The sequence below is a fragment of the Macadamia integrifolia genome, unplaced genomic scaffold (genome assembly GCF_013358625.1).
Source record: "Macadamia integrifolia cultivar HAES 741 unplaced genomic scaffold, SCU_Mint_v3 scaffold2080, whole genome shotgun sequence".
Taxonomy (NCBI): domain Eukaryota; kingdom Viridiplantae; phylum Streptophyta; class Magnoliopsida; order Proteales; family Proteaceae; genus Macadamia; species Macadamia integrifolia.
Window position 1 is genome coordinate 71178 of NW_024868498.1, and position 14305 is coordinate 85482.

The window sequence follows — 14305 nt, forward strand, 5'->3', positions numbered from 1 at the left end:
GCAGGGGCCACCTATCAAAGGTTGGTGAATAAAATTTTCAAAGGGATGATCGGCAAAACCATGGAAGTGTATGTGGACGACATGCTCGTAAAAATCCTGAAGGCGGAAAGGCACGTCCAAGACTTGGAAGAGGCGTTCCAAGTGCTGCGACAGTACGGCATGAAGCTGAACCCGGCAAAATGTGCCTTCGGGGTAGCCTCGGGAAAGTTCCTTGGCTTCATCGTCTTGGAGAGAGGAATTGAAGCCAACCCAGTCAAAATACAAGCCATTCGGGACATGAGGTCACCCCAGAACGTGAAGCAAGTCCAGGAGCTGACGGGTCGGGTCGCCGCCCTCGGAAGACTTCCTTTCTTCAAAGCGCTGAAAGGGACCAAAAAGTTCGAGTGGACGGAGGAGTGCGAAAAATCTTTCAAACAATTGAAGGAATACTTGGCCGCACCCCCGCTGCTGACAAAGCCGAACACCGGGGACGCCTTGCAGCTGTACCTTGCTGTATCGGCAGTTGCTGTAAGCGCCGTACTGACAAAAGAGGAAGGAAGGCAACAACGGCCAATATACTACGTCAGTCGAACCCTTCTAGATGCCGAGACAAGATACCGAAAGGCAGAGAAAGTGGTGTACGCCCTCGTGACGGTGGCAAGAAAGCTGAGGCCATATTTTCAGTTGTATACGGTATGCGTACTCATCGACCAGCCCCTGAAGAAAATACTGCAGCGACCAGATATGTCCGGTCGCCTTATAAATTGGGCCATAGAGCTGGGAGAGTTCGACATCCAGTACAAGCTGAGAACCGCAATTAAAGCACAGGCCCTCGCAGACTTCATAGTGGAGACGACGATCCCCGATGACCCGCGGGAATCTGTCGAGGAACGAGGAGATGAGGCTTGGACACTGTATGTGGATGGGGCTTCCAACAACGATGGAAGCGGCGCAGGAATCGTGTTGGTAAGCCCCGAGGGTTTCAAAGTAGAATACGCCCTACGGTTCGACTTCGACGCCTCCAACAACGAAGCGGAATACGAAGCAATAATAGCCGGAATTAATCTGGCTCGGGCTTTGATGGTGAAGGAACTAGTAGTGCATAGCGACTCCCAACTCGTGGTGCGGCAAGTGAATGGTGAATACGAGGCCAAAGAGCAGAGGATGGCCGAATACTTGAACACTGTGCGAGAAAGGTCGGCGGCTTTCAAGGAATTTGAGGTAAAGCAGGTGTCACGAGAAGAGAATGCTAGCGCAGACGCACTATCACAGCTGGCCACTTCTGATTTCGCAGAACTTGGACGAGCGGTGTATTTCGAAGTACTACCACAGCCAAGCATCGAGAAACCCCGCGAGGTGTTACCCGTAGGTGAAAACGGCCAAAGCTGGATGGACGCCATAATAGAATACCTCAAGGAGGGAAAGCTCCCAGAGAACAGGGACGAAGCAAGAAAAGTAAGAATGAGGTCAGCGCGCTTCTTCTTGAAGGATGACACGCTATACAAGATAGGGTTTACCTCACCATACCTCAAGTGCCTGGATTCTTCCGACGGCGAGTACGCGTTCCGGGAAGTGCATGAAGGGATATGTGGCCAACACCTTGGAGCCCGGGCCCTGGCGCACAAAGTGCTAAGGCAGGGCCTGTACTGGCCAACAATGAGAAAGGACGCAGAATCACTGGTCAGGAAATGTGTCAAGTGCCAGATGTTCGCCCCCGTGCCTAGGCTACATTCTACCGAGCTATCGTCCTTATCTAGCCCAGTACCGTTCGCCATGTGGGGGATGGACATCTTAGGCCCGTTTCCCCTGGCCACGAGACAAAGGAAGTTTGTCGTGATGGCAGTCGACTACTTCACGAAGTGGGCGGAAGCCGAAGCCCTAGCGACGATAACAGAAAAGAACATAAGGGACTTCTTCCAAAGGGCGGTGGTATACAGATTTGGAATCCCCCAGGTTGTGGTTACGGACAATGGAACTCAGTTTGCCAATCCAACCTTCGACGCGTTCTGTGAAGCCCTCGGCATCAACCACAGGAAAACCTCCGTCGGATATCCCTCGACCAATGGGCAAACGGAAGTAACCAACCGTACGTTACTCCAAGGAATAAAAAAGATGCTAGATGATGCCAAAGGACTATGGGCAGACGAGTTGCACCACATTCTCTGGGCTTACCGCACTACTGAGAGGTTAGCTACCAGAGAAACACCCTTCATGTTAACATACGGCACTCAAGCTGTACTCCCAGTGGAGATAGGGGCTATTACCCATCGGATTCGGTACTACAATGAAGACGAAAACGACGGAGGACTCCGGGCAAATCTAGACCTCTTGGCAGAAACCAGAGAAGCTTCGCAAGAAAGGATCGCCGCCTACCAGCGGAGGGTCGCTAGGCACTACAACACCAAAGTTCGGAAGAACGAGTTCAGACAGGGCGACCTTGTCCTGAGAAGGGCGGAAGTGTCGGACCCAAGACATCAAGGGAAGCTAGATCCAAACTGGGAAGGTCCCTACAGAGTCTCGAGGGTAATACGACCAGGGTCCTATCACCTAGAGACTACGGGGGGAGTAAGGGTACCCCGATCGTGGAACTCCTATAATCTAAGAAAATTCTACCAGTAGTAAAGTGGCGGGCACGCACTCTTGCCATCTGTAAATTTTTTCGTCTGTAGTTCTTTGCAATTATTGCCCTTTTGAACCTTTTAAGTTGTAATTCATCTTGAAATCCGCAAGATTTTATTCATGGATAATACGAGAGCTAGTTTACGGTAATTGAGATTCTCCAAGTGGACAACCTTTAACCCTGCTGATCGGATGACTGAAGATCCACACCTCGGTGGAGGCACAAACAATGCTAGGTTGACCCGGCCGAATCACCCCTTCGGCTCGGAGTTCGGCCAAAGCCGAACAGACAGGACCGAAGGGCACCATCGACCTTCGTGAAGACCTAGCATCTAATAGACCCTTCGGCTGGAGCCAAGGGTACACACTTGGTGGATTGCTTGGTGATTCTGACTATTGAAGGGTCGACCTTCGGTGAACCCTTCAACTGGAGCCGAGGGTACACAACGAGTTGCTTGGTGGTTGACTATCGAATGGTCCACCTTCGGCCAAGTCCTAGATTCATGCGACTGACAAACCCTTCGGCTGGAGCCGAGAGGGAAAACACTTGTAAAAAATTGCTAGTAATTACAGGGTCGCCCTTCGTCTGACTTACTAACAGGTCGACCCTCGGCCAAGTCTCGGGGCCATGTGCCTAAGAAGGTCAACTAGGGTTTCGGCCCTTTACAATTATTTATGAATCAAAGACATCATTAAATGGACAGGAGAGGGAAAAAGACTGTTGCATTCATAAAGCCCGAAGGCAAGGATTACATATAAAGCCCGAAGGCAAAGATTACATTAAAGGCCCGAAGGCTGGTTACATAACAAGAAGGGGGGTAGTCTGCGCTGAGATCCGAGGCGACCTCAAGGAGCGTCCATCGGGTTCGCGGCCTCGTCTTCGGCTGGGAGTGCCTCCTGGTCCGAACCTCCACGGCCAGGGGTCGAAGGGACTTCCCTATGCAGCTAGACCTCGCCTTCCTCGCTGCAGCCTCCACCATCGGCCTCGGCAACCTCGGTGGCCGATGGCACCGCCTCCACATCGTCGTCCTCGAAGATGAGGCCGCTGTCTGCGAAGGAGACCCCGGGGTAGCGCCCGAGGACCCAATCTCGGACCTCAGTAGCGCCCATTGTGTACCCCGGGGCGATGGCGTTCTTGATCTCCTCCCTGAATTCCTCGGAGGACCGATACTTCTCGACCCCTCGGGCCTCGGCTTCCTGAATTCGGGCCCTTACCTGTGACTTCAGCTCCGAGAGCTTCCGATCAAACTCCCGACGCTCGAAGACCAGCTCCTTCTCCAAGTGCTCCACCTTCTCGAGGAGGAGGGTGCGCTCGTTGTCTAGGGAGACTTTCTCCCTCTCGCTGACTTCAAGCTCTCGGCACATGGCCTCGGCTCGAGCCGCCAGCTGACCCATCTGATTTTGAGCCTACATGAAGCACCGAAGGTCAGAATGCAAAAAAAAAAAAAAAAAAGTAATAATACAAGTAAAAGAAGGCAGGGGGACCGAAGCTTACCCCCGCCATGTAGATGCACGCGGAGGTGATCAGTGCCGTCGTCCCTTGCTTCTGGGCTTCAGTAGCATCCCGGGGAAGACTCCCCTTCATCACCAACTCTCTGGCTACCCGTCCGACGGCCAGAGTGTCGTCTTCCTTCACCGACCATTGGGGGACGAACCCCACCTCAGCCCTCGTCGACGCAACCTTCGGGCCTCGGGAGGCAGCGGCAGATGAGGGGTCTTGAGCAGGCCCGTCTCTGCCAGGAGCTGCAAGGGCCTGGACAGCCTCAGCAGTCGACCCTTCCACTCTGGGCCTCTTCTTCGGGGTCTTAGAGGACGGTCCCGTCTTTTCCTTCCTCTTAGACTTCGGCTGTTGGGGGGCGTCACGTGCCTTGGCCTCCTTGATCTTTGCCTGCCTTGCCGCGGCGGCGGCCTTAGCCTCGGCTCTGGTAACTTGCACTGCAAGAAGAAGCAAGGGTATTAGTATGAAGGACCGACACTCGAAGGAAGCAGACGGAGGCTAGCCTAACTCACCCGGGCTAAGCCCGAACTTGAAGAAGATGGCGTCGGACTTGAGGCAGTCGGCCTCGACTGGAGAACAGCCTTCTTGCCGCCTCGCCATTGCCAACGACTCCGCGTCTGCCCGAATAGGGCAGGGGTGGAGTTCACATCCCTAAGGTCCGGGATGTCCCAGACCGTGCCGAAGGGCACCCCCTCGGTCGACTTCACGAAGAAATACTTTTCCTTCCATCCGTGGATGGAAGTCAGGTAACCCTTCAGGAGCCGAAGGTCCTTTCGGGGGCAAAAGTAATACCAACCCGTAAGTCCCTTGCAGGCCTGAAGAAGGAAACAGTTAATGAAAATTTGAAGGGAGAGGGGCCTCTTGTGCCGAACGAAGAAGATGACGAAGCTTAAGCTTGTCGCCACCCGTTCGGCGTTAGCTGGGTCGGGCTTACCCCATAGTGCCGAAACACTTTGGTAAAGAAGGGGTGGAGGGGCAGCCGAAGACCTGCCTTGAAGGCCTCCTTGTACAGGCACAACTCCTCGGGGTTCCGATAGCTGGCTCGGTCAGAAGGTCTGGGCAGACGGAGCTCGAAAGCATCCGAAACACCGAAGGAGGCCCTCAGCTCCTCCAGTTCTGGTTCGTCCATCGTGGAGACGATGTTGAGGGCCTCCACTTCCAGGGGCTCCCGGGTCTGGGCTCGGGCATCGAGCACCCTCTCCCTGAACCCCTTGCCGTTGGAGCCACCCTTGGACCCCGACGGTGAGGCCGCGGACGATGAGTCGCGGGAGGAGGGAGAGTCGGTGGAATCCGAGGACATCCCTCGGACTTCCCCAGGACTCCTATACCTACGTTTTGGCCTTGACCTCTCGCGGGACGATGGGCTGTAGCCCGACGAGGAAGACATCACTTACTTGTGGGTGGTGCTAAACTAAGGGAAGACGAAGACGAAGGCTAGAAGGGAATCCGAGGCCGAAGGTGAGCTCTCCGAAGGGAAAAGAAAAGTTGCCCCACAAATGGCCCCCCACACTATATAGATGGGGGAAAGGCGGTACGACTTCCCGAGCATTAATGGCACTGCCACGTCAGGGTACGAAGCCTCGAGGTTTGCACCCGAACGGACCTAGCAGACGGTCTCACCTTCGGTTGGGAGTGCGGCCAAAGCCGAACGGACCTGACCGAGGGTCCCAACTTCGGTTGGGAGCTCGGCCAAAGCCGAACGGACCTGACTGAGGGTGCCACTTTCGGTTGGGAGTTCGGCCAAAGCCGAACGGACCTGGCCGAGGGTCCCACCTTCGGTTGGGATTTCGGCCAAAGCCGAAAGGACCTGACCGAGGGTCCCACCTTCGGTTGGGAGTGCGGCCAAAGCCGAACGGACCTGACCGAGGGTCCCTCCTTCGGTTGGGAGTTCGGCCAAAGCCGAACGAACCTGATCGGTCCCCCCTTCTGTTGGGAGTTCGGCCAAAGCCGAACAAACCTGACCGAGGGTCCCTCCTTCGGCAGGGGGCTCGCCAAAGCCGAACGGACCTGACCGAGGGACCCTCCTTCGGTTGGGGAATTCAGCCAAAGCCGAACGGGCCTGACCGAGGGTCCCACCTTCGGTTGGGAGCTCGGCCAAAGCCAAACGGACCTGACCGAGGGTCCCACCTTCGGTTGGGATTTCGGCCAAAGCTGTAAGGACCTAACCGAGGGTCCCACCTTCGGTTGGGACTGCGGCCAAAGCAGAACGGACCTGACCGAGGGTCCCTCCTTCGGTTGGGAGTTCGGCCAAAGCCGAACGGACCTGACCGAAGGTCCCACTTTCGGCAGGGGGCTCTGTAGGGCCGATCCAAAGCGACCGAAGGTCTGTCTCTCGGTCGACCCCAAGCCTCGGTCGCTAGTAATGCCAAGGCCGAAGGAACAAGTCAACCAAAGAAGAAGATGTTGGTTACTCCCATAGGAAGAAGCTCCTAGTGGAAGTAAGGGGGCTCCTGATATAGCCAAAATAACCTCTCAGTGGGGGCAATGACACGTGTCGCTCTGAGACACGTGTCCTCCGCCAGACGAAGGTTCCAAGAAACCACTCATGCTCGAGCACGCTCAATCACCGAGGCACGCTCTCAAAATCACGCGGGATCACGTCGTCTGCATGAGGGGAATATTCCCCCCAGAAGGTTGGACGTATTCGAGTGGGACTCTAAGAGGGAAGAAGGGGGAAAACCCTAAACCCTAAGAGCTATATAAGAAGGCACGGAAGAAAGGGGAAGGTAAGTTCTGATACCCTCACCATTACTCCCTTATTGAACTGTGCGGCCAACCCTGACTTGAGCGTCGGAGGACTAACCCCGGACAAAGCTCCTGGCCTCCGTTGTCTGTGTTTGTGTAGGTTCGACTAACGGGGTATTTTTGGCAGCAACAATGGTGATGATGGTGGTAATGGGGGAGGTGGTGGTGATAGATTTGAAGGAGTTTGAAAGCAATATGAGCAGGCCGATCCACAGCCACAGCCGGAGCCGGTGCGATTCACTGGGGAGAGTCAGTTTGAGTATGCCACATAAGATTCTAATCATGGTGTACATCCATCAGGTGGAGGGAGGAGTTCAAGTTACAGTAGAAGGCCTCGTCGCCGATTCGGTGAAGGGCAACGAAATTGTATGGACATTGATAGTCTATCTACTTCTATTGGTGGAATGAGTTTGAGTGGAGAGGATAGTCATCCAGACAGTGAGAGTAGAGGGAGTGGGCAATGGCATTTCCCATCATTTACTGGAGGGAGCACCTGGTCACAGTAACATGGACCTTATGGTCAATTCACTGGGATGGGGCATATATCTGGTTCAGCCATTCCTAGTAGTAGTACTGACTATGGCTCCCAGACCCAGTCACATGGTAGTGGCTTCATGGATAGTTTATTCTCATACCCAGCCACCCCGTACATGTTGCCGGAACCATCAATTGACAGTAATTCAATGGCGGGTTCTTCTTCATACTATGGTGGTAATACTTACCCTCGAATAAGTCACCTTCAGTATGTAGATGACTCAGTCTTTTTGGCAGCTATGGAGGACTACGTTCGATTCTTCTCTCAGACTATGACGTGGCATGCATTTGTGACGCAGTCAGAGAAAAATGCACGTCGAATCCATCGTACTGAGTGTGGAATCCAGCCAGGCCATCATAGTTCTTTCGAGTAGATAGTAGATACTACATAGTCATTATGATTACTATTGTATTGTTGTGTAAGTTACATACTCAGTGTTTGACTTTAGTAGGGACTTGTGGATTAGGGAGTCGTATAGTGTACTACTTTAAAATTCTAAATATTAGCTAATTAATGTTGATGTATATTTGATCACGGCTTAAATGCATTATTTATTTATTTTACTATCATATTACATCTTGTTCTAGCAATGAAGTAGGTACAATTTTCAGAACAGTTCGACAATTGCTACCAACCCAAGGAACAACTCTAAAACAATATCATGTTCTAATATTTTTGCATTTTTATGTTCTTATCATGTTTATTAACCTTAAAATAGGCTATCCCCCAAGTTTCAGATCAAAATACCACCGTTTGACCACCGAAACAGCCAACCGAAACCAAGGATTAAAGTATTGGTATCGATCAGCCAAAATTAAAATACGCATCGGAGGGTATCGTATCGTATCGTATCGGAGATATGCTAAGATACGCACATAAATGTATAAGAAACACTTTTTTAAACACTTTTGCATAAAAAATTGTTAAAAAAATCTATTTATAACATGTATTATGCATAAACGCTAAATTGAGGGTATCGCACTAAGAATTCAAGGTTTGTAGTTGTACCATAAATGTAAAATCCTTGTTCCCAACCTTAAGTCCACTTTAGTTAGACAGAAATATGGCTGGCAGCAACTTTGGAACAAAAATCCATCAAAAAATCCTGTTTTTCTAAAAAATTACCCATCTTGACCATTATATGTCCACAACGCACTATATCGGTACATACCGATACTCATCAAAACGTACCAATCAATACATACCGATACTCACCGATACATACTGGTATTCAACAATACATACCGATTCGTACCAATCGATACATATGAAAACATACATTTCACCTCAATTTTATATTTTCCATAGAATATCGGTACATATCGGTGAGTATCGTATTGTATCAGTGTGTATCAGTGATGTATCGGTGCATATTGGTATGTATCGTAGGATATATATCGATACGAAAGGATTTTAAAAATTCCATGTATCGTATCGGTCGACTAAATTTAAGATACGTATCGGAGGGTATCGCATCGGTATCGGAGATACTTTAAACCATGACCCCAAAAAAAAAAAAATTGCACAGTTTCGGCCGAAATCTCCTCGAAATACCGAAACGAAACGAGATCTCGAACCTTGGCCATGAGAACAGAGCAATATTTGCACAAATTGTTCACTCAGGGGTGGAATCCCATAAAAGAATTCCTTATTTCTTTCTTTATGATTACCAAAATGAAAGGACCCTTTGTTTGAGGCTAAAAGAGACAGGCTACAAGGGGATGAATAGGTTTTAAGTGGAACTTGGCGTGAGCTGAGTAACACCAGGTGAACTCTATTATTACATATGGCATTTAACAGACATTTCCAGTTTCTTTCTGCTATCAACAAAAGTAGCATGCATAAACACTTATCGTCAGGCAAAAGGCCAATTTTGCACCAAAGTTTTCAAGTCTTCGATACATTATCTTCATATTAATGATCCTTCTGAGTGTTCCCAAATTCATTTATTCAGAAGCTCATGTACATTCGGATGTGTAATTTTCAATTTATGGCCTATCAAAGCATCTTTGGTAAAAGTGAACAATATACAAGAGGAGGAGCAAGAGGATTCCTATAATTTATTCTGATAAAAGTTAAATTGACAAACCTGGCGAACTGTAAGTCTTGGGGCACAACGCTGAGGAATGACAATATCCCTTCTGAGAGTCCTATTGTTATCATCTTTCCGCTCAGGTTCCTCACCACATTGTCCATATTCATTGCCACCTGCAGCAAACATACTAATTAACGTTTAACCAAAACCATGAACCACTTCCAACCAAAAGTTCTTCACTGAAATACCCCAGGCATAAGCACGGCCATGATCATCAACAGCCAGACAATGCCACCCACCAATTGCAGCCTGAAATGAGAAACCAATATTGAAATCCATGTAAAAGTAACCAATATTTAGGCCTATATTCAAGTTTTGGGATCTACTTACTTGCACAATCTTCACATTAACAAGATCCTTAACCTGACTAGGAATGTTTTCAGATTTAGTTTCTGGTGGGTGGCCTAATGTTCCTCTCTGATTCCATCCCCATGTAAACAGCTAATGACAAAAAAAAAGATCATTTTTCAGTAGAAGTAAAGGAAAAAATGCAGAGCTAAGAAAGCCCAATTGAATATTTTTTTTTTCTTTGTAGTCAGAATAGAATCATAAACCACTAAAAGTAAATAGAATAAGGGTTGAAGACGACTAACTTTTCCATCTTCACAAATGGCAAGCGAGTTTCTACTCCCGGCGACAACAAAGCAAACCCTCTCAGACCCAAGAGCCTTGACAGCGCAAACCCATTCTTTCTCTTCGTTGTCGCCAATACCCAACTGCCCATCTTCTCCGGAACCCCTGAGAAGAAAAGAAAATGGAGGAGTTTTTGTCCCATCAGCAAAATCACAGTACAAAATAAGCTTCGCAACAAAGCCTACAAGTCGGTTGAGAGGGAAACAGAGGGCTTAGGAGTTTGGATTCATACCATGCTAAGATTATGGGGTTTACGGAAGCCATGGGAACTGAAGTGATTGTTTTATGGCTCAATAAAGTAGGAGTGCAAAAGATGTGTACAAATGAAGAAAGAAAAAGTACACGATAAGAACAAGGAAGAAGGAATATCAGAGAAAGTATTCTAATAGACTTATAGGAATGGATTTTGGGGAAACAGAGGAAATCTCGGGAGAGCGATTGAATTTACCGCAACTGGTGAAGTGGGACATGAGAAGAGATAACAGAGATGAAAATTAAAACAGGGAGAAAGAGATTCACTGGTGCATGTCTACTTTACTAAGCACGGCTGCTTCCAAACTTACTTTATCCGCCCTTTTTTTTTTTTTTTTTTTTTGAAAAAGAACCCCACACCAACGCACGGGGCCAATGGGGTGTGCGATAACATCAGTGCATGGGGTGGGCAGCATGGTCTTCTTATGTCTACTCATATTTGATGTACGCAACACCAGACTGGTAGGATACTCTTCCCCCTTCCCTCTTCCCTCTTCCCTCTTTTTCTCATTTTTATGTAACACTTGTTTTCGTTTTCATTTTCCCTTTTTCGTGGGCTACGTCACCGTGCCAATATGGGACCAATCAGGGGTAGGATAGTCTTTTCCACCACCTCCTGTGTCTGGGTGTAGACATTTTTTTTTTTTTAAATCTGTTTCTAAGGATGATATGAAGATTTTAATTACCTATCCCTATTGGTTTTGTTTTGGTTACGCTTGCTCAGTGTAGAGTGCAACCCTCAACCTGAGCAAGTCATATACTGCATGTCCAATCTTGAGCCTTTTACTTCTTGCATTTCTTTCACATTCAAGTAATCGTAACAAAGTTTTATATTTTGATTTGACTTCGTTTTGGATGACAGATCAAATTATGCTGCATACAGTAAAGATAGCTTGTTGGGAGTATAGTGCCCGTCCTGTTTATGGCTGGGATAATGTTAGCTCCAAACAGAAGGCCACAACAAGCTTGCTTGCTGCTTTCCTTATATTTGAACCCCATTGGCAAATATGCATGGTAGGTGGATTGTCAATAGGCATACACTAATTTTTTTTTTTTACTCTTGGCTTTGATTCTTAGCTTTCTTTGCCTCAGTATCTAAATGCTTGGCATTTATTTGTTTTTTCCCTTAATCAAGGTGTCTAACCCAGCTTACATATACCTCGACTAATTCTTGGGGAGACTAGCATAGCAACCCACCGCCACAGTCTCCACTTAAATCAAACCTAGGACCCTAGGACCATGCACCTATCCACACAATTCCCTATTTGCCCTAACCGTCTAAGCAACCCACAGATGGGTATCTAAATGCTTGGCTTGCTATTATATAGGATTGGTTATGCTTCTATAGGATGTTAAGCTGAAGTAAGCCTTTGAGGTCTCAATAATTTGTAGTAGTGAACTATGTTAGAAGTATTGCCATCATTGAACTACTGCTGCACCTGCCAATTGTTTATGAAATATTCGGAAAAAAAAATTGAACTATGTCTCATCAATTTCCGAATCTAAAGGAAATCTGATGTTTAAAAAACCATGTCAACTAACCAGCCTCTGCTTTTACTCTGCATTGAGAGAAGTGGTGAGGGAAGGTAAAGAATTTGAAAAGTGATAATGATAGCAGAAACAGCTGCATATATTTGAGTAGTGAGTAAAGGTACAGAGTTTGAAAAGTCATAATAAGAGTAGTATTTGAAAAAGTGGTACAGAAAGATCTCAGATCAGAAACTTGGCACTAGCTCAGAAATGTTTATCATTACTGACCAATAGTTAGTTTTTTATAAGTTCTTGTAGTAGGGATGCCTAATTGTCTATTGGAGAGAGAAGTGTAAAACTTGGATACAGACTAATATAATTGAAAATTTTCCATCAATAGTTTATAATCCCTCAATTCTGTCTCTAATAAGATATAGTTCAACAATTCATTAAATCCAAATGATAAAGCTTTGAAAACTTTTTTTGTTTTGAAGGATTACAACTGATGCTTGGTCATTCAAGTAGTTATTTTATTGAATAGGGTTATATATACTAATAATTTGCATCTGATTGACAAGATTCTTTTAGTGATTGAGAGGAGGGGTAGTCCAGTAGTGGGCGAGCCTATGGCACAATGGTTAAGTTGCACTATTGCAACTTGTTGGTCACAGGTTCAAAACTTGGAAGTAGTCTCTTCTGCAAAGCAGGGGATAAGGTTGCATGCACTGGGTTGCTCTTAAAGGAGGGGTAGTCCAGTGGAGCATCATACACATAAACCCTTGGACTGGGCTGACATAATTCCAGTAATTGAGAATTTAGTAGAAAAGAGAGTATGATGTATTTATGACAAAGACAGTAAGTATGACCTACGTTTAATCCTAACTCTATAGGGTTCCATTGCGAGACTAGCTAATTTGGTTATTAATTCTGTTGGGTTTTATTGAACTGGTAATTTATCTCTATAGAACATGAATTCATCAATTAGTATCAGTCAATTGCAATATTGGCCAGATAGTTATAGGGTTCAATTCAGATATCAGTCAATTTCAACTTATAAATCAAGCAGCAAAAGGAATCAAGCACCATTGGTAATTCAAATAATCGATTCCTATTGAATTAATTAAAGTACTGTTATTCTATAGAAATAATTCAGATATCCTTTATAGGAATTCATCAACTAAGATCGATTAATTGCACCCATAAAGTGGAAATCTTGTTGGTTTGATGTAAACATCTCTCTCTCTCTCTCTCTCTCTCTCTCTCTCTCTCTCTCTCTCTCTCTCTCTAAACATGCATTTGCATGTGTACTTTTACTAGTACACACATATATTTTTACTAGTAGTACACACACATATGTGTGTGTGTACTAGTAAAAGTGCATGTACAGTTTGAAATGACAGATTCCCATAAAGGTTTAAGGACAATAAAGTTTGGACCTTGAATTAACCAAGAGGTTGATTTAGATTGACCATCAGGGTTGATTCAATAAAGTTTGAACTCACCACATAATGAATTATTTTGAGAAGAACAATTCATCATGATATAATGGAAGGAAGTGTTCTTTGTATAAACATATACCACATTGATTCATAGATTAAAATTTTCATTTCGAATGTACATTACTCCTTAAAGACCGGTTAAGTTCAGTATGATCATGCATTAAGTTAAGAACTTACCACGTTTGCTTAGCGTATGTCAATATACACCAAGCGGAAGAATGTTAGTATTGATGTGGCCTACGTTCTCAAATCTACATTATCTAGAAATAGTACTTTTGGTAACCACAATGCAATCACCTTGATGGGAGAACATTACAAGAGGTACGTTTTAAGTTGAGTTGGTCCCTAATTTTGGTTAATGCAAACAAAAACACCATGAATATTGCTGCTTGTAGGAAACCTAAGAAACTAGAGAAGCACCATTCCTCTATTGTTGGAGAATTCACTGTCTTTAGAAAAGATACAAAACTCATTAGACAAAATTAAAAAACTGCAATATTGAGTATGTAAGTTCTTCTGCCCTCTTTATTCGGTGATATTAACTTGCACTATTTATGAACACCGGGAGTATTTTGCAAAATTACTCTTATTGTTTCAATCTGATGAGCAATGGCTAGACCTCTTACAGTCCTATCTAGATAATACTGGATACATCACCATTCTCTTCCATAGACCTCCCTCTCACTAGGGCTGTCATAGATAAAAATCTTGGCACCTATAATATGTCATGTTAGGACTCTTATGTGGGCTTAACTGATATTGATTGACCCATTGGGTCCAAGAGAATAAGGACCACTCTAATTAGGAAACTTCTAGCCCTATTCTATTATGGAAATGGAATAGGGTTTAAGAATTCTATTATATATAGAATACTGACGGTCCCTGCAGCTATTATTTTTCATAATAATATTTGGGAGCACTGCTTTCTCACAGAGCTAGTGTAGAGACAGAGAGAAGATCCCATAGTAAGAGGCTGCAGA

General features: G+C 46.2%; 1 protein-coding gene across 1 annotated transcript; it reads right to left on the reverse strand.

Moving 5' to 3' along the window:
* Nucleotides 1-9414: 9414 nt before the first annotated feature.
* On the reverse strand, nucleotides 9415-10642 carry LOC122065650 (E3 ISG15--protein ligase Herc6-like). Its single transcript, XM_042629477.1, has 5 exons — nucleotides 10337-10642; nucleotides 10065-10209; nucleotides 9802-9912; nucleotides 9660-9720; nucleotides 9415-9584 (listed from the first exon to the last, which is right to left on the reverse strand). The coding sequence occupies exons 1-5, from the start codon at nucleotides 10366-10368 to the stop codon at nucleotides 9430-9432; spliced, it is 504 nt and encodes a 167-aa protein (XP_042485411.1). The 5' UTR covers nucleotides 10369-10642; the 3' UTR covers nucleotides 9415-9429.
* Between the last annotated feature and the right edge of the window lie 3663 nt (nucleotides 10643-14305).

What these genes read in the sequence shown, in the direction of transcription:
- LOC122065650 (XM_042629477.1), bottom strand. Translation starts at nt 10,368, where the DNA reads ATGGCTTCCGTAAACCCCATAATCTTAGCATG. An exon ending in AACCCCATAATCTTAGCATG is followed by an intron (nt 10,210 to 10,336) that starts GTATGAATCCAA and finishes TTTTCTTCTCAG; the next exon opens with GGGTTCCGGAGAAGATGGGC. An exon ending in CCATTTGTGAAGATGGAAAA is followed by an intron (nt 9,913 to 10,064) that starts GTTAGTCGTCTT and finishes TTTTGTCATTAG; the next exon opens with CTGTTTACATGGGGATGGAA.